Consider the following 27,515-nt stretch of genomic DNA (forward strand, 5'->3'; position numbering starts at 1 on the left):
CAGGACCTCACCACCGTCACCTTGTACTCTACTACCCTCTAGGGGTTACACAGATAATTCGACCCGGTCGATTTGGGTCGAGCTGACTCAAATTCGCGGCTGGGCGAATTGTCCTGGGTCGAATTCTCTGGTGACCGTTTCGGTCATGTAGTTGCTTGTTTGGGCTTGTTTCCAAATGTCGTTTAAACCAGTAGTTCTTAAACATGTTCATGTCAAGGAGGACCCCCTAAATTAATATGTATTTGTCCACAGACCCCCATCTGAAAATATTTTGAGCCAGGATTTGTGTTGTTAAAATGTTTAAACATTTTTCAAAATTACCTAATTTCTTCAAGATATTTTGTTTCCTTTTGAAAGCAAAATAGCCTAAAAAAGTCGCTTCTTTTGGGCTTGTTTTCATAGACGTTGTTGCTTATTTCGCTCACACAATCTGGCAACTCCAGGTGACTGGGAGCGACGCGACGCGTTGTTGGTAAATCTGTGCAACAAGATGTATGAAAGAGCTCTTAAAACATAATATCAGACACATAAGTTAGCAAAGGTCCAGTGGGGTTTGTGATGATGAAAGTTGGCCTTTTATGGTGAAATGACGTCTTGTTTACCGCAATGTAAATGTAGCTACGCTATGATGCTGCGTTCACATGGACAGATAAAAAGGTACATGCTACCGTTCATTTTCAATGGAAGCCAGCAACATGAAGATACAAAGCTACATCCGACGTTTGTAGCTGTAGCTCTGCTCTAGTGACAAACATTCAAAGATACAAACAAAGCTAATTCAAGTTGAGCTGGGTTCAAGGTTGAAGTGGTTATGGATGTTTTGTAATAATCAAAATCTACAAAGTAACTAGTTACTATTAAGTCAGTGGTGGAAAGTAACTAAGTGCATTTACTTAAGCATTGTACTAAAGTACAATACTTTACTTGAGTATTTCCAATTTCCAATACTTGTTCTACTCCACTACATCTCAGAGGCAAATGTTACGTTTACTCCACTACAATTATTTGACATCTTTAGTTAGTTAATTTGACGGTTTTGATTATTATTACTTGAGCCCTATACCAGTGGTTCTCAAACTTTTTCGTGCCAAGGACCCCCAAATTGATATGTATGTGGCCGCGGACCCCCACCTGAAAATATGCTGTGCCAGGCGGGACCCCCAGAAGCAAAGATTTGTGTTGCCTTTAAACATGTAGCCTTTAAAAAAGAAGGATTCAAAGATTTGCACACATTTTCAAGATTTTTCCAAAATAGCAGATCTACAAACTCATAGCGCGGTACTTGTTGCTGCACTATGAGCTTGTATATCTGCTATTTTTAAATAGCCAAAGTATAACATATGGATAAAGGGGTTATAATGATTGTGACGCTTTAGTAACTAATTTGTCTGTGGACCCCCTGGTCCCCAGAAAAGCTTGGGTTATCCTCTCTGTATCTGTCAAGTTTTTGTTTCATAAAAATCCACTGTTGTCATTTTATGAGCTTCTTTCTGTCAACAAACAAATAAAGTTTGTTTTCAATAATGCAACGTCCTCCTGCATTATGTGCAATTTCAAAACGGGTGGTATGCAGGACAGCATAATCACCTGCACTGATTACATTGACAGAAAGTAGGTCCTACCATGTGTACCGGGGATTTTTTAAAGGAAAGGCTGCAGCATTCAGCAGCTGCTGTTATTGTTGTACCTATTTTGAATGTTTTCCTTCCTTTTTTCAAATTCAAAACATATTTCAGAAGCACTGGATGTGCAGCTGTTCAGCAGACTGACCACCATCTGAAAATACTTTGTGCCAGGGACCCCCATACTAGATTTGTGTTGTTGAAATGTTTCAAAAAAGATGCCACATTTTCAATTATTTTCAAGGTGCTTTTGAAAATAGTCAATCTACAAGCTCACAATGCGATTAGTAACTAAAGCTATTTAGACCGGATCTAAGCACTGAACAGTAAATAGAAACACCTTTAGAAAACTAGAGCAGATGTACAAGCTCACAACGTGTCATAATGCGACGCAGCTTGTACATCTGCTATTTTCAAACAGCCAAAGTACATAATAGGGCTCAAGTTGTTAATGTACGTTTTGCAATAGTAAACTCTAAGTAACTAGTAACTAAAGCTTTCAAATAATTGTAGTGGAGTAAAAGTATAATATTTGCCTCTGAGATGTAATGGAGTGGGAGTAAAAGTATTAAATGTTGGAAATACTCAAGTGAAAAGAAATAGCTTTTTTATTTTATTTCTTTGTGTCATCACTTCCAATTTCACATATGTATTCTGTATCCTGTATGGGGGTTTCTCCTGATTGGACATCATTGGTATCCGACCTAAAATGCATTGCAACCCCTGGTAGATCTTAAAGCTTGTATGCACGGCCAAATACATATGGATTTGGGGGTCCTTGACATGAAATAAGTTTGAGAACCACAGAGCTAAAAAGCAGATCATTCATTTATCTAACTGTTTAAAAGCCTTTTCAGTTGTACAGGGAAGCCAAGAGCCATTCATCTGTGTGTTTCATTGTGAGCAGAGGCCCCTTAGGGGGTTCTTACACGGCCCTGGATATTCATGACTTCAACAGTTTTCTGGTGATAACATTTTGTTGTTTTCCGTCAGGATGGTGATAATATGGCAAGTGAAGAACAACGTGGCAAAAAAAGAAAAATAACATCAAACAAGGGTAAATGCTTTGTTTTATGTATGTATTGATTGATTCATAATCAAGACTTGTCCTCAGATAACAAATAAAGTACATACAAACGTCAGCATTGCAAAGGAGTGGACATAATGTAGGAAAAGTGTGAGAATGTAAATTAGATAATAGATGTATTTCAAACCTGTTTGTGTCACTGTAGAACAGCACCAAGTGGAGCAGTCTGTTCAAGATGACATGCTGCTTCAATCACTGCAGGATGTTGACAACTCCTTGCTGGCTGCCTACCATGAGGTCCAAAGATTACTGCTGCTCAAACAACAGGTGCTGTAGCCCACACGCTGCTAGGGATGGGAGGGTAATCGTATCATGGAGCTTTTAATTGTCTCCGCCAGGCCGAAGGCGTGGCCGAGACTATGTTTTGCCCCCTGTCCGTGTGTCCGTCCGTCCGGTTTTGGACAGCTAGTCTTCGGCACTGTTAAACCGATTGGCGTGAAACTGTGCATACACACTCCCACATCTGCCTTTTACAGCGCCACCAGGAGGCCAAATTTCTATAGTCATGTGATCAAGACGGATCTGTCAGATTTGTCATATTTCATTGTGATTGGCTAAGATGGGCATCTAAAGTTTGCAGGAGTGGCTCGTTAAAAAAAAGCCTCAAATCATGAACGACATGTTCGACTGTCGTGAAAGGCAGAGGAAGAAATACCAACCGTTTCACATTGGCCTATTATAGCACCACCAGGAGACTTTTTGCAACAAAATAAATAAACATATTACTCCTTCACGTTTTGTCCAAACAACACAAATCGGTATACATGTCTATAGTCATGTGATCAAGACGGATCTCTCAACTTCAACAGATTCCACTCACCTCTATAATGACTGAATTCCGAACATTGCTGGCCCACAATAACATACCTGACCTGGCGGAGACTCTAGTTCATCCTGAAATAGTTCTTCGTCATACACTGGACCTGATCTGGCTCTGTACTCTGTTGGACCACTTTTTGTCTATGCCAAATCTCCTTGCCAAAAATAGCAGATCTAAAAGCTGACAATGTGACACGTTGTGAGCTTGTAGATCTGCTATTTTTGGCTAATATTCCCCTCCAGAATATTGAAGCTGGGGTGCAAGTGGTTTACAAAAATAGCATTTTAAGAGTAACTTTCTTTCTGTTTTTAGTGGACCACTGAATGTTGCAGTCTGCTAAACAAGCAACGAGAGATCCTGCAATTGCTGCAAGGTAGGAGATTGAGAAAGCAATAATTTTACATATTTTTAATATTAATGAGTCCTGTATAGTCACTATAACTTTGAAGATATTGTTTGTTTTCCACAATGAAAACAAGCCCCACTTTTAGCATAGCTTGTTGAATTATACTCGCCATACTATTTGCAACGTGTTAATAAAGTATTCAATCAATCAGTGAAAAACTCCACAAAACAACTAAATGATATAGCTATGGTATAGTGCTTGGTGTGGAAGGTCACTAGCCCAAGCCTTGACTACCATGCAGTCTTATGTAAAGGTAAAAATGTTATTTAGATGGCATGTTATTCAGACAGATGAAATGTTAATTTGTTGACCCGGCATCCTATAGTTTATATAGTTCCAATGTACATATTTATTTTGTGATATTATAATGCTTAGACTGATGCTAGCTGGTTCTTGGTTTACCTATGATCCTAGATTACTGAGGCACTACACTGTCTCTATGCATTTGATGCATTACCTTGTGTTTACCTTGCTTACTGTAAATCATCTGGATTAAGAGTGTCTACTGAATTGTAAATTGGAAGGTCCCTAAAGACTTTTGCACACCATGCCTGGTTTATTTGTGTGATTTATTCACACATCAGTAACAATTTTTCAAACTTGTGTCCAGTCAATGCAATGTTATATTTTCTTTTCTTCTCTTTTTTTTACCAGTTGTGCACTGATCTAAGCTCATCTGACCCAAAAATACTTAGTAGCGTAGTATGATGCGATTTGAAAGTGTTGGTAAGACTTTTATATTAAGGTTGGGTCTATAGCCTAATGTGTTATAACCACATTTATAATGCATTATCTGCACTAATAAGGAATTATAACACTTGCGTGACAACTTATAACAAGGTTTAAGAAGTATTCTAACTTTAAACAAAACATCTACTGATGCACAAACTTGGACACATCATCAATGTTGTTTCCTGGAGTCACTGGGTGTTTCAGGTCTTGGAACAGACACCCTCCTCCAGGCGACCCGACCGAGTTTGATCAGACCCTGGTCTGTGTCCAAGTGGCATGCTACAGCCCCCACTGTCTCTTGGGGGAAGTTGGAGACAGTGCTAATTAGGGGTTAGGGTGGCAAGTGGGATGTTAACAGCAAGTGTTGGCGACACGAGGAGGCTCTAGGCACTGTGGGTTGACTCTGGGCCTGGCTCCCCCTTCGTCTGACCAGAAATTCTTCTGTGCGTTGCGTCGTCATCATTGCTGCTAGGAAAGAACATGACCTGCCTTGATGGATTTTTAAACCCCCCTTGCAGGTTTTACCGCAGTCTGTAGTTTTTGGGTTCTTCCTCACAGAGGAAGTGGTTTGGGCTGCCAACCCACTCCAACCCGGGTTAAAATAATATAATGTATAAGTGTATATAATACATTATAAACTCAGTGGAACAGCACATAACTAGGTAACACTTTACTTAAAGGTCGGGTCTATAATGCATTATAATCACATTTATAATGCACTAATAATGGAATACTTCATAACACTTGTTATAAATGTTTATAATTATGCAGAACAACGTATAACAAAGACACTATAACTAAGTGAAGGTAGTTATAATATGCTGTTCCACTGAGCTTATAATGCATTATAAACATTGTTAGAAGTTGTCATACATGATTTATAATGCTTTATAAGTGCATTATTAATTAAGTTAAGTGTTACCAAAGTGTATTTTGTAGATACCATGGAGTGGTGGGCTATTTTCATTTAGAAATGAGACCAACTAACTTAACTCTTAATCTGTTACAATCTTTTTGTTCATTTATTTGTTTAGCTCTTGGTTTGCACCAGCTTTTAATTGGCAGGAATCCGTTAACCCCATTATTCTCTCCATGTCTTGTTCAGACAGGAACACAGATGGAGAGAACAGAGTACCACTGGCTGCAGCTGCCACTGTATCCCCAAGACCACCTTCCCCCCTGTTATCCAACCTTGGCACGCCCCCCATCTTACAGCCATCACCTACCAGAGCCTCGACCTCTTCCATCACCCTGACTCAACCACTCTCTGTTTCTCTTCCAAGTGTGCAAAGATGTGAGCCATGCACAGATGAACCAGAAACAAAGAGGCCCAAGTACAGTTGCAACTCAGGTCCGTTTCACTAAGACTAGAGGGTTCAAGTGGTTAATGCTGCAATGTCTGTTTGCTATAGTGAGTGTCTGTGTGAGGGCCTGTGATGGCTTTGTCTGTATGTAGAGATGCTTTGGTCAAATGGTAATTTAGTAAAAGGATACATGAAGCAGCTCCTTCATATCTTGATGACTAACTCCCTGATAACCAGAAGATAGCAAAGCTACTAATGGGAATGTATGCTTCAACCAATTAACCAACCATCATATTGTTACTGTCAGGTGGAAACCTTGTACGCCCAAAACTGTTACTTTTCATAAATTGGAAAAAAGAAGCTGTGTTCCAATGGATCAAATGTAGTTATTATTTAGTCACAAGCTCTTGTTGGTACTTTTCATTGGCTCAATATTTATAAAACCCATAGGCAGACTTAACCAGACTTAAATGAAATCAATCAATCAATAAATCAATTTGTAAAAATAGCAGATATATAAGCTCACAACTATTGTTGCTAATTGTGTGTGACACTGTTATATGACGAAGTAAGGCGTTAAATTACAGAAACAAAAAGTTTAAATATTGCGATGCAAGGTTTCTGCCTGACGGCAACAACATAATATGCAGCTCTACAATGAAATAAGATGTGATCTATTTTAACTAGTAAAAATAAAATCAATATGTGGCAGTCAGTTCTGAAATTGTGCCGGGCCACAACATATAAATCAGTGTATGGAACTGGGAAACTGTGCAGAGTGAACTGCACCTTCCTTGTCATTGAGGTTGGAGGGACTTTTTTTTTGTATGGTGGTAGTTGAAGATATTTGATTCCAGCTTATTGATGTGTGCAAGAATAAACTCAAATTTAAAATAGTCACGTTCATCATCACACTTTACTGCCTGTCCAAAATTGTTTTAGGAACAACCAACCTAGAATGCAACTACAAATTCTGGACAGTTAAACTATTCCATTGTCATACCAAACTGGACTCCTGTGTCATTTCACTAGGGATGGGTCTGAGCAGCACAACTCAGAGCATGGTGGTGCACTCTACGAGAAAGCGCACCGCCACTGAAGTCACCCAGCAGCACCAAAACCTGCAGCAGCTCTTGTCCATCCTCCGTGCACGAGGATGTCCGTTCCTTGGCCCAGGTAAAAAGAAAGCCCTCAGCTCGTTTGAGAACACCCACTCCATGTTTGCTCAGTGTTCTTTGTTTGTGATTTATGAGAAATCAGTGCTTCTGTCTCTCATGATTTTGTTTTGTTTCGTCCGCAGGGGATCTATCCACGCAGGCGATGGTTCTGAAGCTGGTGATTCTAGCTATGGGGGATGGCTCGTTTCTCTCCAGAAACGAGCTGGTTCTTTTTGTGGTCGAGAAGCTGAAGCCAAACTTTCCACAGCCCAAAAAGCAGAACACAGAACATGTGTTGAGGCTCCTCTTCAGAGCTTCTTGCTTCGAGGTTGGTTTTGTGACTAAGAACAAGCAATAGACATTGTACAAATTTATTTGATATATGTGCCAAACAGTCAGTCACCTGGTATAATTGTGCAGCAGGGGTCTTACTTGAATGTAGTTACCACTTTGTCTACATAAAAAGTCCTACATATAATCACATTTTTTGCATATCCAACCCTGAGATGAGCTTAAGCCAAATGATATAGTTCCCCAATGGAAATTATATATACCTTAGGCAACCATCAAAAAAGTATTAAAATAATAAAATGAAACCATAAAATCTCTCCCAGAAGCAGAAATGTAAGCCTCCTTACTATCTTCCTCGTCGCCTAGGTTGAAGAACGTAATGAAGACTCGTCCCTGAAACTGCAGCTGAAAGAAGAGTTCCGCCAATATAAGGCTTTACAACACAAGCGTGACTGTATAATTGTCCAAATTGCCATGGAGGGGGGCTGTGCATCAGATCGAAAGAGTGGTCCTTCCTGTTTAATGGAAATAAGTGCCAACAGTCTCGCATGCAGTCTATATTAGATCAGGTATGTGCTGCATGTGTTGTGTGAGCGGGCAACGTCTACTCACTCAGATATCCTGTTTTCTGTGCCCATACAGCATAATGTTTGTGTATTCCTGCGACGTTACAATTTGTTTGGCTGGGTATCATCCGGTTTCATTTGTCTTTGCCTGTGAATCAGAAAACCTCAGCCGTCATTGAATATATCATTCACTTTTACAGTATATGTGTGCCATCACCCCACAGAGGACAGGAGACCCAGCCCCTGGACCCATTGACCACAGTCCTGGTAAGGAATCAGCCTCTGTCTTTTTGTGCTGTGGAGCTTACAATGTATTTGCAGACCTGCCGACATGTACACATTCGCCCCGCATTTTCACATCAAAGTACCGCAGTACGACTTGTCCCACTACTGCAAAATTAAAAGCTGACGGACGCAATGTCCAACTCTCACTCTCTCTCTCTGTCTCCTGCTCTCTCTCTCGCTCTTACCTCTGCAACACCATGGTAATGTGTACGCAATGCTTTGTGGTCTTGTAGTTTGGCTATTTGCTACGAGCGACCTCATTGTTGTAAAATGATGTATATAAATCAGGCTTGATTAAACATCTCCCGGTACGCTGTCAAAAAGACTGTACCAGCACAGGACAAACCAGCTGCAGTAGGTGGATCATCTTCTGTTAATTAGCTACTCACTATTATGTACAATAGCTTGATGTCCATTTATGTAATGGTATGGTCTTGTATGGTTACAACTGTGGGTCATTGTATTCCTAATTAGTTATTTTTAGACCACTAATGTTGGTAAAGACGTCTTCCATCAAGATGTTTTATGAGTCATATTATTTAGAGCTGTAAATGAACATCAATCCAAATTTAAATGGAATGAAATGAACAGCAGTTTAGGGAGGATTTTTGCTGGGTAGTTTACTTGAAGGATTCTTTGTAATAACATTGTGAAATTGGCTCTAAAAAAGCTTTTTGAATTAATCCAGCAACGTTAAATGTGACGTTACATTTATAGTAGACTAGTCCACAAAATCTCCAACAGTCATGTTAATTTTCTTACAAAAGAACTGTCAACCTGAGAGATTGACTTTACAGTCTACATTAGACTAGAGTCTTAAAGGAGATTTTGTTTACATATGCAGTCGCCTAATGTCCATTCAATTAAATATGTTTCTCTTTTTCACCCCTACCCAGTTTGCGTGTGTGCGTGTAACAAGGGGGTGTGTCATTAATATTATTGTTGGTGCTCATTTTCCTGTGCGTCTACTCAGACCACCAGAGGTAGTCTAATACCATGAGAGAACATCTAAATTATTATATACACTATTATAGCATTAGTATGCAAATGAGGGTGAGGGTTACACAAGGAAGTCTGAATGTATTTCCTTTCCACTTGAAATCTAACCATGCACCCTTATGCTGTGTAATGATAGTTACAAATGGAGAAAAGAACACTGAGGATTTTACTTTATACTTAGTTGGTTATTAGTCCTTCACAAATGCACTGACAATAGTTGACCAGACGATGGCACTGTTGGCTAATTTATTCACTGTGGTCCTGGGTTCATTGTTTAAACTCTGGCAGCTGAAAATGTTTTAAGTCCAGCTGATAATTGTTGAATAACTTGATGAAATGGAGGCTAGTGGAAAGTAACCATGTTAAAGCAAAGTTTTGTTTTTGTTCATTGAAGCTCCTCCTCCTCCTAAAAAGAATAAGGCCAAGACGCTTCCTGCCAAGAAGCATGATAAAGGTAAGACTGGATTCAGGCCTCTCATTTAGTTTGAACTGGGATTTATATATGGTACATAGACCAATTATCTGTTTACAAATATTGAGACTGCACGCACACATGCCGGTTTAATGTAATAATTTTCCAACAGATCCCCAAACCTGTTTTGGGGAGCAATGTTTTTTGTTCATTCAACGTCCTCCTGTGTGTTGGCGGACAGGCTGTCCCTAGCGAGACATATGCTTCGGCATGCAACACTGTTGCACGCTGAGAATAAAGCTCACAACGCGTTGCGGATGCGACCGTTGTGCACTAGTAGGTCTGCTATATTCTCGGTGCGAAGGAACCATAAATGAGGCTTTATCGCCTGCAGCTGGGCGAGCAGGCAGGCTTTGGCGCTATAGTCATGAGGAGCGCTCCATCCGTGCCTCTCATAGCTTATGACAGCGGCTGGAGGCGGGGTTTTGAGGACCGTTTCGAGAATTGATCACTATTATTGCTTGCACACAACAGAAACCAAGGAGTATATTTCAAGAGGGCGATCTCACAATAAACATCCTACGCCTGCTTCCTCTGCATTGGGAGGAAAACACGTGACTGCCGTGACCACTTTTCCATTGCGTCAAATGATCAGTGTGACAATGTCTGATAAGGGGTCGATACTGTGTGTGTGTGTGTGTGTGTGTGTGTGTGTGTGTGTGTGTGTGTGTGTGTGTGTGTGTGTGTGTGTGTGTGTGTTAAAGAGCAGTTGAGCAGTTTTGAGTGTCTCTCTTATCGTGTGCATGTAGGCATACATGTGCATTAGGTCAACATGATACTGATGAAAACATGAATATTTAATTAAGCAATATAACTTTGTTAACTAAGTATATAACTTAGTTTGTAACTAAGTTATATGGATTCCTTAGATCAAAACACACCTTTTCTACAGTAGGCTACTACTCCTACATATTTTGTACAAAACTCACAGAAATCGGTACACATTATCTCTGGGGTCCTGTGATCAAGATGTATGAGTCAGAGTTTTCAGCTCTCATTCCAATTGGCTAAGACTGCCTTCCAAAGTTTGTGGGCCCTGGGTAGGCAGCCCGGTCTGGCGGAGACCTGTGCTCTGAGGAGCACACTTTCCTAATTATGTGCAGCGCGTAGCTCAGGCACCAAAATGATGCACCAAAATGTGTTGTTGCGAACGCGGAAGGACCTCGCGCCTCCGACCAAGTGGAGCTTACTATGTAACCGTGCTCGGGTTGTGTGTGTGTGTGTGTGTGTGTCTATGTCTCTGTGTTCATGCACTGACTAGTAGAGGGCCAGAGAGCGCCAGAGTGCAGGAATTTAGACACAGCCTGCAAAACACACACACACACACACACACACACAAACACACACACACACACACACACACACACACACACACACACACACACACACACACACACACACACACACACACACACACACACACACACACACGATGTCAATGTTCTCTCTCCCCATCACGGTGAAATAACACGGATTACAAGTCCGTAAATACACAACATTTTCGAGCTGCGTTCGCTTCCAGCTTTCGCGCGTCTTACTTGTGTTAAAGCAAAGTTTTGTTTTTGTTTTTGTTCATAGAAGCTCCTAAAAAGAGGAAGTCTGAGAAGACCAAACCAATTCCCCCTGCCAAGAAGGCAAAACTTAGTGCTGAAGGTAAGACTGGATGCAGGCTTCTCATTGTGTGTGTGTGTGTGTGTGTGTGTGTGTGTGTGTGTGTGTGTGTGTGTGTGTGTGTGTGTGTGTGTGTGTGTGTGTGTGTGTGTGTGTGTGTGTGTGTGTGTGTGTGTGTGTGTGTGTGTCGGGGCTCCGACAGTGAAATGACAGTTCCAATAAAGCCCCAGTCGACCCGACGATTGCAAAGTGAAAGCATTAGTGCTAAGGGAAAACAAAAATCTCGTCACATGATGGCACTAAATGATTGGAGCATTCTGATGCTGTCAAAAGTGAAGGTTCAAGCCAAAAGTTAGAAGTCGGGGCAGTTATATCACGATAAGCAAGCTGGCAAACCCAAATGCAGAGACTACACACAGGGAATCGGGTTAAAAGGTCTTTATTCAAACCAAGGTGAAAGTAGGGGTTGGTGGCGTAGAAGTGAGCAGGCAGGCAGGGCAGAGGCCTGGCAGTAGGCAGGCAGGCAGGCAGGCAGTGGAACAGGTGAGCTGGGTTCTGAAGCAGAGGAGAAGAGTTTGAGTTGAAGGTAACACAGGAGCAAAATACTATAGGAACACAAGAAGTAATTCTAGGGAAAACTTGAATTAACTAGACTAGTAACGTCACTAGAAAATACAACTGGCAAGAGTCATGCTACTACCATGGGAGGTTGTGCAATGATCTGGCGATGAGTGGAGTGAAGACCAGGGTTATTGCCTCACAGTACGCAGGTGCGTCAACTGAGGGAGATGAGGTGACCATAGAGACACACGGCCGCCTACAAATTCACGCCCACTTTTGAGACAGCGCACCCACTGGAGGTACGGTAGAACGATTTACTGCAGCTGTCAATGCAATCCATATGAGAGGCATCGTAAAATACCATAATTTCACTGGTTGACTACTGAGGCTGTATCGATTATTTTTGTGTTCTAATAAAGTGTTGTTTGATTTGTCCTTTTTAATGTGACATATCTGCCATCGCAATATACAACCCACAATATACTACAATATACTCATCAGTGTGTCAAAAGAAATCTAAAATTTAAGTGGTCGCATGGTATATACGTCACAGACGCATCCCTTGAGGTTTTCAATTCCCATTTCTCATGTAAAAAACTTTTTTTTTTGACAATTATCTAAACAGCATCTTGCAAGACTAACTGTATATATCATTACTAACCTGAAGAATTCACTAAGTAGTTGAAATGTTGGGATATGTCACTCAAGTTTATACAACACCGGGATAATTTTTTCATGTACCGTCAGAGCTCCGCGGTAGGTAGAGAATTATGTTCAAAATATAGACATGAACAAAGTCAGTCGGGATTTGGATGAGAATTCCCCTCCTCAAAGCGCTCGTAAAGACAGTGATGTCACTGATATGCGACTACTTGTCTGTCTGCCGTCTCCCCTCTGTTGTGTTAACATTATGGGTAACCCATTCAAGTGGCAAACTAAATGTGAAACACATCAACTTTTGAGAAAACAAGGAGATATGTTGTCAAAGACACTCCATACATTTGGAAACATATTTTTTATTCAAATCTATATCGTCTCCAGTTCATGTACGATTATTTTAAAAGTAGGCTAGCTGTCATATCCTCTCATATGGATTGCATTGACAGCTCCAGTACACTATTATCCCGTACCTCGAGTGGGTGCGTCTCAATAGTGGGCGTGAATTTGGAGGCGGCCGTGTGTCTCTATAGACAGGTGTGCCAAAGCTGGAACCTGGAGGCAAGCCTATGCTCACACAGAGCCACAGTTTGCCCACACAGAGCCACAGATTGTGACAGATTGTTGATATTATCGTAACATTTTGGTTAATGGTTCAAAATGGTAAAACAATCGAGTTGTCATAACTAACAAGTTATGTCAATCGAGTTGTCATAACTAAGCACAATGGAAACTCCAAAGCCGATTATAATGATAAACTGTGACAGAAAATGATGATTAACATTAGCAATGGCTAGAAGAACGATTACACACATCTAAAGACAACGTGGATTTTCTTTTATTTACCAACTGTCCAATGAGCATTGACTGGGATTATACATCATGTTATGACCAGGAGCACTGCCAGCAGCAGCAACCAGGGAGGCTATGTTTAGGTAAGAAAGTAAGAAACACAGGTCTTATTTAACGCTGGACAACTTGTATTAATAACATTATCAATTGGCAAACTACTTTGGCATTCGGGCATTTCGGGGCCTCAGGTTTTGTACGGGTTGGGGTCTGTATATGTCACGATTCTATACGGGTCGGGTCTGACATCTTTCGGTACTGCTCGGGTCAGTAGGCCTACCTCAGATTTCTAACAATAGCTCGGCTCTAGTCGGCTCCGGGTGCAATTGTCACGCGTCCATTCCGGTCCGGGTCCGTCATATTGGACCTGTGAAGACCTCTAGTGTGTGTTAATGACCATGTGAGCAGTTTGACTGTACCTAACTGTCTCTCTTATCTTGTACATGTAGGCATATGTGCATTAGGGCTACATGTTCCGGATGAAAACATTAATATTTTATTAAGCAATATGACTTATCAACATAATATTGTTATTGATAATGGTATCTTGGTTTGAGTGTCGAATGGATTTTATCCAATACAGGTGCTAAACCGGTACTTTTACAATTATGCCAGTGCCTAAAAGATGCCAGATCAAATACCTTTCAATACAAAAAAAGCTGAGATTAATGGTCAGTGACATTATTATAATTTGTTCTGTTTAAAGTATACTTGGATATAAATAATAAAAAACATTGACCAAATAAGAATGCACAGTATACACATAAATACTGAGGTAGCTCTACTGTATACATGTAGCAAAAAAAGCTGAAATGCCAGATAAATGTCCTTGATTTGCTTAATTGAACTTGGGAGAGCCTCAGCAGATATAATGTATGTTATATTGGTTGTCCACCTTACGGTCAGGTTAACTTTTTGGCTCCAGAACATTGTTTCTGTGAAAATGTTGGGTTTTAACCAGATCTAAACCAAGGATATCATGCAGGAAGATTGCAAGCTTTAAACTAACCGTGTTAAAGCAAAATGTGTTTTTGTTTTTGTTCATAGTAGCTCCTGTTGCCGGTTGCCGCTACTAAGAAGATAAAGACTACACTGTAACCAAGGGCCCAGCTTGAAAGTTCGAGACAGTTCATATGAATGGCCTGTAGTTTCACTGTTTTACCCCTGCTGGTGTCAGAAAGAATTTATCTTAACGCAAGCGGATGGGTTTTTGACAAAGTTTAGACTAGATTCTCTTACCTTAATAAACATTGTCATAAATACTATATGCTTCCAGTCGCTAGTTTAAAGTCTCCTTTCAATCATCATGATATGCGTTTTAAGTAAACTATGGTCCCATTTATTTTAAAATTGATGATAAAGTAGGTTATGGTCTAGGAGGGGCAGGATGATTTGATTGACAAGCTACACAACCAATTGCATTCATTCCCCGCCCCCAGTCTTGATTGACAAGCTACCCAACCAATAATGGTCTGGTGGCATTCTGCAGGATATGACGCGATATTGAAAGATGACTTTGAAATTGCTGAACAATCGGCTTCATTTACAGTCTGTAGAAACCAATGGCGTCGCTTTGTCCATTTCTTTTTTTACAGTCTATGACTGTAACACATTGATTGTAGCATTTACAGTCAGTAATTGGCAAACATGTTGCCAATTAAGTACTGTAAAAAATAATTACAGTAAATGACATGATACATTTTCCAGTTTTTTTTGCTGTATATAAGTTACAACAAGTTATTGTTAAAGGAGTAGTTCACCCAAAAAAATTACTTATTTTCTATCAATTACACACCTCATGAAGCACTGAATTCATGGAGATTCTTTATTTTTTGTCTATTCCTAAGCCAATAATTTGATTACCGGCAGAAAGATGCTAATGTATCCGGTCGGAGACTCAAAGGAGTCTCTTTGAGTGTCCTAAAGGAAATACACCCAGTCATCAAATTATTGGCTCAGGAATGCGTCAAAAACAAAAAAATCTCCATGAATTCAAGGCTTCATGGGGTGTGATAGAAAATAAGTCGTTTTTTGGGTGAACTATTCCTTTAAAAAGAAAAACGATTGTTATCAGTTTACAACATTATTTTGTACTTTAAAAGTACAGCTATTTACTGGCAAGCTGTCAATACTTACTTACTATACTTCGCCAATTATTTGGGGGCCCACTTGCTATATTCTCACGGCCCACCAGTTGGCCCCATCCTACGGGTTTATATTTTGTTTGTTTTCATTTATTTATACGGTACTACAGTGGTGGAATTTTGTTTTGGATGGTGTGACCTTGGGTTTCAAAATGTCTAAGTTTTAATAAATGTTTTATTGTGGATGTGACTCGGGTTTTATCTAACAGTTGAATTTAATGCAATGTTAATTATTTTTTTATTAACAGCAAGCCAGGTCTCAAAACACAAATTTGCAATTTAACTGTAAAAGTATTCTACAATAACATATTGTGTTTTAACACAATATTAATATTATATATTTGTAAACTTGAAACATGACTTTTCGTTGTGATGATTTGATTTTGATTTATTTTGAAATGCAAAAACCACATGGTTACAGCAGTTTGAGGATTACACAAGAAAGTCCTGAGACTAATTTCCATTGAGGTCCTCTCACATTTAACAGTCAATAAGTTAAAAATACATTACAATACAAAGAACATGACATTAACATATACAGTACACACACACACACACACACACACACACACACACACACACACACACACACACACACACACACACACACACACACACACACACACACACACACACACACACAACAAGTGCTCACTATCTTTCCCTAGACTAATGACCCTCTATAGGGGAACCTTTTCTAATAGGCATGTTTTTGTCTGCTGCTTAAAAGACCTCAGATTGGTTGTCAGTTCGACACTGGTTTTGAGATTGTTCCACTGTGTGGCTCCTATGTCAGTAAATTAACCCTTTCCCAATTTACTTTTAAAGGCAGGATGGCTCACATCTGCTACACTGGCTCTAGTGAGAAAATGGTGTACTTCGTTTCTCTGAGTAAAACATGTCTTTAAAAATATGGGGACCTCGCCATATATGATCGTATGAACCATGGTCAATCTGGCCATGGTTGCCCTGGATTCTTCTGGGAGCCAGTTGACCTCTCTAAACTGGTTCCTACCTCTATATGTGTTCTGGGTCCCAACCCTAGAATGACCAGTCTATTCTGAGCTGAATGTAGTTTGGTTTTATGGGATTTCATTAAGCCCTCGAACCAAGATGTACATGCAAAAGCAAAGTGGCACAGAATAAGGGAGTTGGCCACCACCTGTTTAGTCTCCCTATCTAGGTACCTTAGCTATCCGTGCCAAAAGCTTTGTCAGTCCGGCAACCTTGCTCAGTACCTTGCTGGACATATTTTGGCCGTCTAAGTTACCCTCCAAGATCCAACCCAGATATTTCACAGATGATTTTGCTGCTATGAAGTCCGAATTTAACCTTGAATTCAGGGCTCTTTCCTAATTTGATTTTAGAGCCAAACAGAATTGATTCTGTCTTCCCAGAGTGTAAAGATAACTTCAATAAGCCAGGAATTAACATTTGCCAATTCCTCACTCAGGGAACTCTCCAGTGTGGCTTATTCCTTATGGGACATCAGCAGAGCAGAATCATCAGTGTACAAGAATAAATCACAGCTACAGGCGTCTGTCATATCATTCACGTACACTAATAATAGGGCTGGGCCCAGAATGCTTCCTTGAGGAACTCCACATTCCATGATGTTAGGGTCGGGAAAAAAAGCATGCTCTGAAAAAAAAAGGAAATACCTGCAGCCCACCCATCTGACTACTTAACAGGGCAGTCTATGGACCGCTTGTTAAAGTATCATTCATAGTCGGACGTAAGGAGACGTAACGAGCGCCAGCGCTCCTTGCGTTGTCGTTTTTGTCTCCCCCTCCGTCACTTACGGCTCCAGGATTTCCGTCCGTGCAGTCGACATTCACCGTCAGGCCGACGTACGTTCGTTTGTACGTTGCCTGTAGCGGCCTGTAGTACCAGTGGAGCCCGTTGGCAGTATAAGGAAAAAAAGTTTTCCTCGGGCCCTCTTTCTCCAAAAAAAGACCCACGTTGGTTGGTGGAAGTACTTGAGTAAATGTACTTAAGTACTTAGACCCGTCGATCCACGGTCTGTGACAATATATAGCATATATAGCACAGTGCAGTAGGGGTCGAAACTCACGTTTTGTAGACAACCATTGTTTTTGTCTAGTTTGTGGACTAGTTTGTGTCTTTTATTGCGTTGTTTTGGCTAGATGCTACAATGGTAGCTTCATGTTGTTAGCTGCGCTGATGCTGTTGCCAGGTTTTGTGAGAGAAATAAGCAACCAGGTCTATGAAAACAAGCCCAAAAGAATCGACTAGGATATAGCAGATCTACAATATATGTTTGAGAATCACTGGTTTAAATAATAATTGGTCCAAATAAGTAACTACACTTTAGAAACAAGCCCAAATAAAACCGCAACCACCAATACAAAATTGCTTGTTTGTTTACAAGCAACTGTACAGAAAAATAAGCCCAAAGTCGCTTATAATAAGCAGACATGGCAACATTATGGGTACGGGTACATACTCTCGCGACTGCCATCTAGTGGATGAATAGGTGTATTACGCCTGTACACTTTAAAATAAATAAAATAACCCCTAAATAACGTGAGCGACTATGCGTCCGTAAAGAACGGACGGAATCCCTCACCCCCTGACGCACGTTTTAGACCCATCTAGGGACTATGAACGGGCCTTTAGTCATCAGATGGGTGGGTCACGAATGCTTTCAAGGATTTTGAGGGGACCCTGGCCCAGAAAATGTTGAGAACCAGCGATTTGAAAACATGAACAACCCCAGGCGATCAAGCCAGCAACAGGCGAGCCAGATCGAGCCACAGCATTGACACCGGCTTCGGATGCTGTCAATGCACTGAATGGGACATTGTCACATTTAATCAGACTATTGATTGGTCTAAGTAGGTGAGATACTGACCTACCGACGGGGCTCAGTAGGTGTTTTGTTGTTATTCTGTGGGTTGATGAAATGATGCACAATTTGTTTCTATTATTACATAGGCTACACCTGACAATGAATGGCTAAGCTACATTTAAACTCATAGTGCCGCAAGCAACTTAAATGCCATTAATGATATGCTTCTAAGTTGCAATGCCCTCCATTGACTGCCCATTCATAAAACAGAAAGGTTATGTATGTTTGTATTAAACCACGATAAACCAACCAATATCGCAGCTATATGGACAGCTTGGGTTATCTTTCTTGTCTCTGTCAGGTCTTTGTTTTATAAAATGTGTTTGAGTTTGGAAGCACTCGTTTTCAATAACACAAAGACAGAGGATAACCCAAGCTGTACACAGAGCTGCAATGAGAGTTTATTTCTTTATCTGTTTAATACAATTCTGTGAATCGGCTGTCAATTTAGGGTATTAAAACTTAGATGTAGATAGCATATAGCATTTAAGTTGATTGCGGCTAGGTCAGTGCATCAACAAACTTTGAAGATATATTGACCTTTTACACATTTTCTAACTCATTCTCATAATACTACACCACCCGTGCAAAGAAACCTATAATCAAAATGATAAAAACATAATGTGGTTATTATGTGAGAGGGAGAGCAGGAAGTATTGTGACCTGCACCTTTGACTCTAGCTTATCTTAAAAATGTTTTTATCAAACATTAAATAAGCGTGTCAAAGAGCACATATTAAGATTTTTTCCTCCACAATGAGTCTGATACCCGGGAGGGTATTGGGGTGATCTATGGCTGTGTATATGGAACACATGAAATGTATGTAATATGACATTTTCAGTGGGGTTGTCTGTAGTTTGTCTCTTACTGCCCCCTTAAGGTGAGCACAGGTGACTTGATTCTGCTGTGTTATAACTGCAGTAGAAGTGGTGTGTCCTATTGGTGTAGGCTTATGTGCATTTGATGTGTCATCTTAACATAGTTGAAGCACCATTTTTGTAGTGGGATTCTCTGACCAACTCCCTCAAAAACTTGAGCGAGGCACTGAACCCCTAACTGCAGTGGAGCTGCTCAGTGGCCAACAGTGTAAGACTGTGGTTGAACTGACATTACCTGCCATGACCTGCTGTCAGATCCAACTATCAATTATGTTGTTATATCGATTATTCTACCAATTACTTATTTAGTTAATTAAAAAAGCACATTGTGTTTATTATTATTATTATTATTATTATTATTATTATTATTATTATTATTATTATTATTATTATTATTATTATGCCTATAATGTGTGTGTGTGTGTATGTGTATGTGTATGTGTATGTGTATGTGTATGTGTATGTGTATGTATGTGTGTGTGTGTGTGTGTGTGTGTGTGTGTGTGTGTGTGTGTGTGTGTAATATATGTGTGTGTGTGTGTGTGTGTGTGTGTGTGTGTGTGTGTATATATATATTTATATATATATATATATATATATATTTATATATATATATATATATATATATATATATATATATATATATATATATATATATATATATATATATATATATATATAAAAGTTCTGCCAGAAAACATGTGTTTAGCAAAATATCTCCACTTTTCCACGAGCTGCACACGGACAACATTCTGTACGGGCGAAGGAACCGACTTGAGTGAAGGACCGAATTCATCAAAGCTTCCTCTGATCACCACAAATGTCATCACAAATTGACAGGGAAGCACAAACGAATGGGGCACACAATTGACAGGTGCGTTGTGATTGGTGCGGTGAATGAATCACACCACCTGCCAATTGTGTGCCTCAAATATTTGTGCTTCCCAAAGGAAGTTTAGATATTCAGTCCTGCACTCATTCCGGGCCCCTCGCCCGGACAGTAAGTGAATACAGATATAAATGATTACATTATAAAACATACATTTACCACTTTAACCCTATTTTATACCTAGGCTATTTGAAAATAGCGATTTTCAAACATTTTAGTACTTTTGTACTTTTACTCAAGTAACATTCTGAACAGGCCTTTTACTTATAACAGAGTACTTCTACATTGTGTTATTGCTACCTTTACTTGAAGTAAAATATCCGAGTACTTTTTCCACCACTGGCCAGGTGGTAAGGCTGAAAGGAAGAACAGAAGGCAGCCAAGTTTGTTAGTACACAGTACTGTATTTCATGTCAAACATGTCATGAGAGCTCTGTCTCTCTCCCTGAAAGTGTGTGGGGATGGCTAAATAGATGTCCTTAAATTCTCAACATGTGTGTAGTGTGATACCAACCCTGTGACCACAGACCAGGCTTGGCTGCTTAAATCAGCCATTGCTTTACTGCTGCCACTGCATCAGTAAAGTACCCACAGTGTCTGCATCATCTCTCTGAGGTTTTTGGGAGGCATGAAGAAATATGGGCCATTTGTCTTCGGTCTGAGCTGCTAACTAGAGGACACCAGATAAACTAGACGCGTCGCAATTCTGGGAAATTAAAAGTGTGGTTGCGCCGACGCCGGTCGCGGGTCGCGGCCGCCGGGACTCGAGGAATACGCCTGGAGGAATACCGTCGGAGGCAGCGCGACGTGCGATTCGAATTCGGGAATTCGTGACACGTGACGTTTTGATTTGAGGAAATAGGCCCGTCCCACTAAAGAAACAGGCCCCTCCCACAAATTTAGCAGGCCAATGACATCATGTCACTCCTGAGATCACTTGCTTTTCTTTTTGAGAGAACTGATCCCTCCAAAAATCCAGTTTTTGTGTCAAACGGTTACATTTTGCGCATTTGTGACGCCCCCTATGGGTCAAAGTGGAAATGCTTTTGGGGATTTGTTGAGTAAACCATCCTCGACATGAGATTCAAATTTGGGATTGACTGGACGTTTCGTTCGCGTTTTTTGGCATTTTTTGTAAAACAGGCCCCTCCCGCTAATTTTGGAATCCAATTACGGCCGAACGGTATGGATTATCAAAATTCCGCTTGGATATGTTTATCGCATGGGTCTATAGATCATGTGTACCGATTTTTGTGAGATTTGGACAAAATCTGTAGGAGAAGGAGCTAAAAGTGTGTTTTGAAGAAAATTCAAAATGGCGGAAAATCTATCCAGACGGAAATGGGCGTGGCCTATATGGGGAGTTGCGTCGTGACCCAAGGAATCCAGGGGGAAAATATTTTTTTATTCTACGACCTACGGTTCAAGAGTTATAGGCCAAAAGGTAAAGTTGGCTGTTATAGCGCCACCATGTGGCAAAATGGTGTGATTCTTTTTTAAATAATTTTGCAATAAACTATTAACCTCCCCTCCAAGTCTTGTAACTGTAGCCCTTACGGTTTCCGAGAAAAAATACTTGAATGGGAGTTTTTGCAATTCCCATTAAAGTGGATGGGGAAATTTAATGCACTAATAAATCAATATAACAAAATCTATCCAGACACAAATGGGCGTGGCCTATATGGGGAGATGCGTCGTGACCCAAGGAATCCAGGGAAAAAGACATTTTGATTTTGAGACCTACGGTTCAAGTGTTAAAGGCCAAAACATAAAGTGGGCTGTTATAGCGCCACCATGAGGCCAACTGGTGTAATATTTGTTCCAATAATTTGGCAATAAACTATGAACCTCCCCTCCAAGTCTTGTAACTCTAGCCCTTACGGTTTCCGAGAAAAAAAATACTTGAATTTGAGTGGATGGGGAAATTTAATGCACTAATAAATCAATATCAATTAAACTATGTAACCAATCTCTTAGCAAAGTACAAGTGCACGATTCCCGGTGATGCCAGTCCTTTTGACATATGGCACGAAATTGGGGGAAAAATATGTGGGAGGAGTAGCAGCCCGAAATAAAGTTTATCTAGAAAGAATAAAGTCGGTAGAGTACAATAGTCTGGTTGCCCATTCGGGCAACCACACTAATAACTCTGTTGAGAGTAGGGGTGTCATGATACGCGATACGTATCGAAATCGAACCGAAAATGACGTACGATACGGTGTATCGAAATCAAAAGCCGTATCGCGATTCAAGGGTTAAAAAATAATAATACTCCCACGCATGCGCACATCCGATTGCACGTCCGGGTGAAACCATGCTGGAGCTGCTGTTGTGTTTTTCCGTGCATCGCGCATGCGTTCTTACGACGGGGGAGAAAAAAAAAGACGACACGACAAACCCACACACAGTGCACACCGCAGCAGAGGAGAGGAGTGTGGAGGAGAGACAGAGACCGCTGTAGCGTTGCGTCTGTACTGCTACGTTAGTAACGTTACATTTCACCATGGCCACTGCTGAAGCCAGCGATGATAATGATGATACACAAACGGAGGAATTGGAAAACCCTCCCGCTTCCTTTAAGTCAAAAGTCTGGCAATATTTTGGCTTCCCAGTGAATTATGAGGGCACCCGACGCGTTGTTAACAAAACGGCTACCGTTTGTCGATTATGCTCCACACGTGTACCGTATCCCAGCTCAGGCAACACGTCAAATATGGGGACGCAGATTTGCAGGCATCACAAAGACATTGATCTGGCCGGTAAAAGGATGACACAGCCAACGATTCCAGGCTCTTATAGAGCCAAACTCCCACATCTTTCGACCCGCGCTCAACAAATAATGAGCGCAGTTGGGATGTTAATAGCATTAGACATGCGACCCCTTTCAGTGGTGGAGAACGCTGGGTTCAATCATTTGATCAGTGTCCTAGAACCACGTTACGAAATGCCATGCAGATCGCATATGAGCACAAAAGTGTTGCCTGCCTTGTATGAGAACTTAAGATAATGAGCAGTCTTACCCACATTTAGCAAAGCTCTCCAAACATTATCTTGCTGTTCAAGCAACAAGTGTTGCAAGTGAGAGAGTGTTCTCAACAGCAGGAGACATTGTGACAGCTCAAAGGAATGCCCTCACTCCAGAAAATGTGAACATGCTCATCTTCTTGAAGAAGAATTTGAAAATAAAAAGTGAATAGTATGGCGTAGCTTATTATTCACATTTCTTGTTTGTTAAAGCTCTTACCTGTTCAAACAATGTGAACATACTTTAAGAAGTTTAAGAACATGTAGCCAAATAACAGTTGTCTTTGGATCCTTTTTTCTTACATGTTCAATTTTGTATTATTTATTTAGATTTTATTTAGTTATAGAGCTTGACAAGAATGTTGTTGTTGTAAGGGCATAAAACCCTTTTTGTTATTCTCATTCTCATTATTCAAATAAAAGAGACTTATTGAGAAACATGTGTTTTTCTTTACAAATCAAGACAATAGCCTAAATTAATAATCATATAGCCCTCAAAGCTGAAAAAAAGGACGTTTAAAAATATATATATCGTATCAAAAATCGAATCGAATCGTGACCTTAATATCGAAAGTCGAATCGAATCGTGGAATAGGCGTATCTTGACACCCCTAGTTGAGAGCACCATGTGCATCATGACAGAGAAGATACTCCATCGACTGAAAGCCTATAATGCCACTCAGTTGGTAGACTTTGTGTTGATGATCCAGGAGAGACAACTGAAGATTCAGGAGGTCAAACACTCAGTAGAGCTCAGTAAGAAAGATGTAGACAGAGAGATAGGAGACAGTGTGCAGGTCTTCACTGCTCAGGTCAGCTGTATTGAGAGAAGCCAGGTTGAGCATTGATGGGATTGAAGAAAAGCAGAAAACAACAGAGACACAGGCTGAAGGTTTCATTAAAGAGATGGAACAGGAAATCACTGAGTTAAATAAGAGAAGTTCTGAGCTGAAGCTACTCTCACTCACTGAAGACCACCTCCACCTCCTCCAGAACTGCAGGTCCATCGACACCCCTCCACCCACCAAGGACATGTCAAAGGTCAATGTCCATCAGTCATCATATGGGGAGACTGTGAGGACAGCTGTGGCTCAGCTAGAGAAGACACTCAGTCAAGAGATGGAGACCAATGGGAGTATACAGTACGTCCCCAGACAACATAGAGAGATTCTCTACAGGTCTCTCAGTCTTAGGAAAACAAAGCTTCTCCTCTGGAAGATTTTACTATGAGGTTCAGGTTAAAGGAAAGACTGCCTGGACTTTAGTCCATCAACAGGAAGGGAACAATCACACTGAACCCCAGCAACGGTTACTGGGCTATAAGGTTGAAGAATGGAAATGGGTACAGGGCTCATCCTGACCCTTCTGTCCGCCTCCATGTAAGAGAGAAGCTCCAGAAAGTGTGAGTGTTTGTGGATTATGAGGAGGGTCTGGTCTCCTTTTATGATGATGTAACAAAACATCTTGAAATAAAGGTGAAATTAAATTAAATTCACTACTCCTGAAATAAGGGTGACATTAAATAAAATGCACTATACTCCTCCTGAAATAAAGGTGAAATGAATTGAATAAAATACAATTCCTGTGTCATTGTTGATGTATTAAACAGCAGGATGCAGGATAGGTGGGCACTAGGGACATCTGGGCACCTCGATGTCAAATGATGCAATAATTAAATTAATAGTAAAAGTAATGTAAAGTATACTTGATGTACGGTACATCATTATCAGACTTAATTTTATCCTTCAACTTCTTGTTCATGCCCCAAAATGACTGGATATACAGGTTTTGCAATTTGTAGCAATTGTATAAATATTAGACCTTGATTGTCGAATGTTTAAGCATATTCCAATCATGTATACTTTACTTAAAAACATATTTTATTTTTTTTACATTTTGGGGGAAAAATGATAATTTAACACTGAGGTGCCCACTCTTCCTTGGTGCCCATGCACCGATCCTGTTACCAACCACTAAAACCCTGTAATTGTAATTGGACCACTTTCTTCCATCTACACAAAAATAGCCGATCTACAAGCTCATAACGTTTTAGGTCTTAGAGCTTTAAAACAGCCCTGAGAATTCACCTTTCAGGATTATAATGCATCATAATGCATTACAATGCACTTGATGCTTCATAACAATCGTTACATGTTTATAATTATGCATAACAACTTCCAACTTCCATTGACACTTTATAACTGACTAAGTTAAGGTAGTTATAAAAATGTGCTGTTTCACTGAGCTTATAATGCATTATGACCAGCACGTGTTATAAACGTTGTTATAAGTTGTCATACATAATTACAAACATTTATAACGAGTGTTATAATGCCTTATAAGTGCATTATAATGCGTTATAACTGTGATTATAATGCATTATAGACGCGACCTTTAAGTAAAGTGTTACCGGACATTCTATCTCTTAAATAAAGAAATCAGTAATCAGTACCCATGCACCACCTGGAGCAGCAAATTGAGCAATTGGCAGCATAACAACTTTAAGATAATTTATTATACCCATAACAGCAGTAGTAAGGTAATTAGCAGTAATAGGCAGCGAGCTACAACATTATTCACTCATCAGTTTTTGAGCCTGAAGAATGTCCTTTGTGTTTAGCCTAACATAACTTTCATAGGCTGCAGAGGACCACCGGCCCAAAGCTTTGAGCGTTGCAGCTGGCACTTTTGATGCTGCTGTGGTAGCGGTGCCGATCCTGAAGGAGTGAGATGTATAGCGATCAGAAGGCATCCCACAGCCTTGACACAGAAGTCGAAGTTTTTTGCAGAACCAAAGACCAGACATGGCTTTCCCAGAATCCGTCATGAACAGTGGCTCGTTGGCATTGGCAGGTGAACGGCATTGCAGATAACGCGACATGGAAGAGAAAGGACAAAGATCAGTGTTAGTTTCTGTTATTACCACAGATATGCCTTTGCCAGAATAGTCGGTTTTTGAGTGTTTTAATTTGATGGTAAAAAAGTGAGCATCAAAGATCAAGTCAAACGTGGAAAGATCATGCGTAGGATTAAATGAACAAGTAGCCGTGCAAAATTCACCACATCAGAAACCCATATCAGAAACCCATAGAAAGCAGTGAGAAAAACTGATTCTAACAAAAGATCTATATATGGACCAAAAAAACCTTGACGGAGTTTGAGCACCAATGTGTGGAGTACTGAAAGTGTAATAGGAAGGCGTTTATCTTTAACTCTTGGGTTTTGTTTTTTAAACCCATTAAGGAGGAGACGGACGGACGGATTGCCGAGTAAACTACTCACTGTAGGATCTCTGCAGCGGAGATGAAACTGAATCCCGGCTAAAATGCCTTTGATGGAGGAAGGCTGAATCTTGCGAGACTCAAAACAGTGCACTAAAAAAGCGCATACTACAGACATGTTGACGGGGAGAGGAGATACACAGAAAGCAGCACAGAAAGACGAAAAGTAGGACCATGCAGAGTCATAGGCTTTCAATGTCGATTTTGACAGACCTAACCTCATATAACTTGCTGCTGCAGTTAAATAAGTTGACAAGACGCAATTTAGTCTAGCACTGTTTGACTGAATGCTGGGCACTTCAAACCCGTCGGCATTGCCTCTGGGCATAGGGCATGAAACTCCTGCAATTTAAAACGGGACAAAGCATCATCTACGTTGTTGTTAAACCCTGGAATAAAAGCAGCCCTTAGAATGAAATTATCCATAACACAGGTCCAAGTTATACGCCTGATTACCCTATTAATAACTGGAACAGATGAGCGCCCTTTATTAATTATTTTTACCGCAGCTTCATTGTCACAGAACACAGTGATCCGTTTCCTATTCCAGAATTTTCCCCACAAAATGCACGCCACCGCTATAGGGTAAATCTCAAATAATGCAATAGACTTCACATCTGCTGGTAAAGATATTATTTCTACTGGCCATTTATCTGAAAACCATTCCCCTTTGTACACTCCCCCAAAACCGCAAGAAGACAGAATTTTCAACCAAATCATTATAAAAGAAAGAGATGCCGTTCCAGTCATTTAGCAGCCGTGACCAGAAGCGTAAATCTGAGCGGCATCCTTCGTCTAGATTGATTTCATCATGCAAATCATGCATAGATTTTGCCAGATCAAGAAGTCTTGAAATAAAAGCGCGACCCTGAGGAATAATGCGCATTGCAAAATTAAGGTGGCCCAGCAAAGAAAGCAATTTGCGGTTAGAAATAATCTTAGCAGTAGTTGTGAAAGCAGAAATGAATTCTCGAATGCGATCGAGTTTCTCTGTAGGCAGAGACGTT

The 27,515-nt window shown here is 40.4% G+C and overlaps 1 protein-coding gene across 1 annotated transcript in view; it reads left to right on the forward strand.

Moving 5' to 3' along the window:
• The first annotated feature begins 453 nt into the window (after positions 1–453).
• LOC308081628 (uncharacterized protein) overlaps positions 454–27,515 on the forward strand; it is a 34,480-nt gene continuing 7,418 nt past the window's right edge. Inside the window, exons 1-11 of the mRNA XM_080457988.1 lie at positions 454–492; positions 2,616–2,679; positions 2,855–2,976; positions 3,842–3,902; positions 5,773–6,018; positions 7,004–7,147; positions 7,272–7,456; positions 7,786–7,988; positions 8,186–8,252; positions 9,664–9,723; positions 11,320–11,394. Coding sequence (XP_080314114.1) covers positions 2,628–2,679; positions 2,855–2,976; positions 3,842–3,902; positions 5,773–6,018; positions 7,004–7,147; positions 7,272–7,456; positions 7,786–7,983 — 1,008 coding nt within the window. The 5' untranslated portion in view covers positions 454–492; positions 2,616–2,627 and the 3' untranslated portion in view covers positions 7,984–7,988; positions 8,186–8,252; positions 9,664–9,723; positions 11,320–11,394. The remainder of the gene's footprint in view (positions 493–2,615; positions 2,680–2,854; positions 2,977–3,841; positions 3,903–5,772; positions 6,019–7,003; positions 7,148–7,271; positions 7,457–7,785; positions 7,989–8,185; positions 8,253–9,663; positions 9,724–11,319; positions 11,395–27,515) is intronic.

The sequence above is a fragment of the Gymnoscopelus braueri genome, assembly GCF_963280865.1.
Source record: "Gymnoscopelus braueri genome assembly, contig: SCAFFOLD_106, whole genome shotgun sequence".
Lineage (NCBI taxonomy): Eukaryota > Metazoa > Chordata > Actinopteri > Myctophiformes > Myctophidae > Gymnoscopelus > Gymnoscopelus braueri.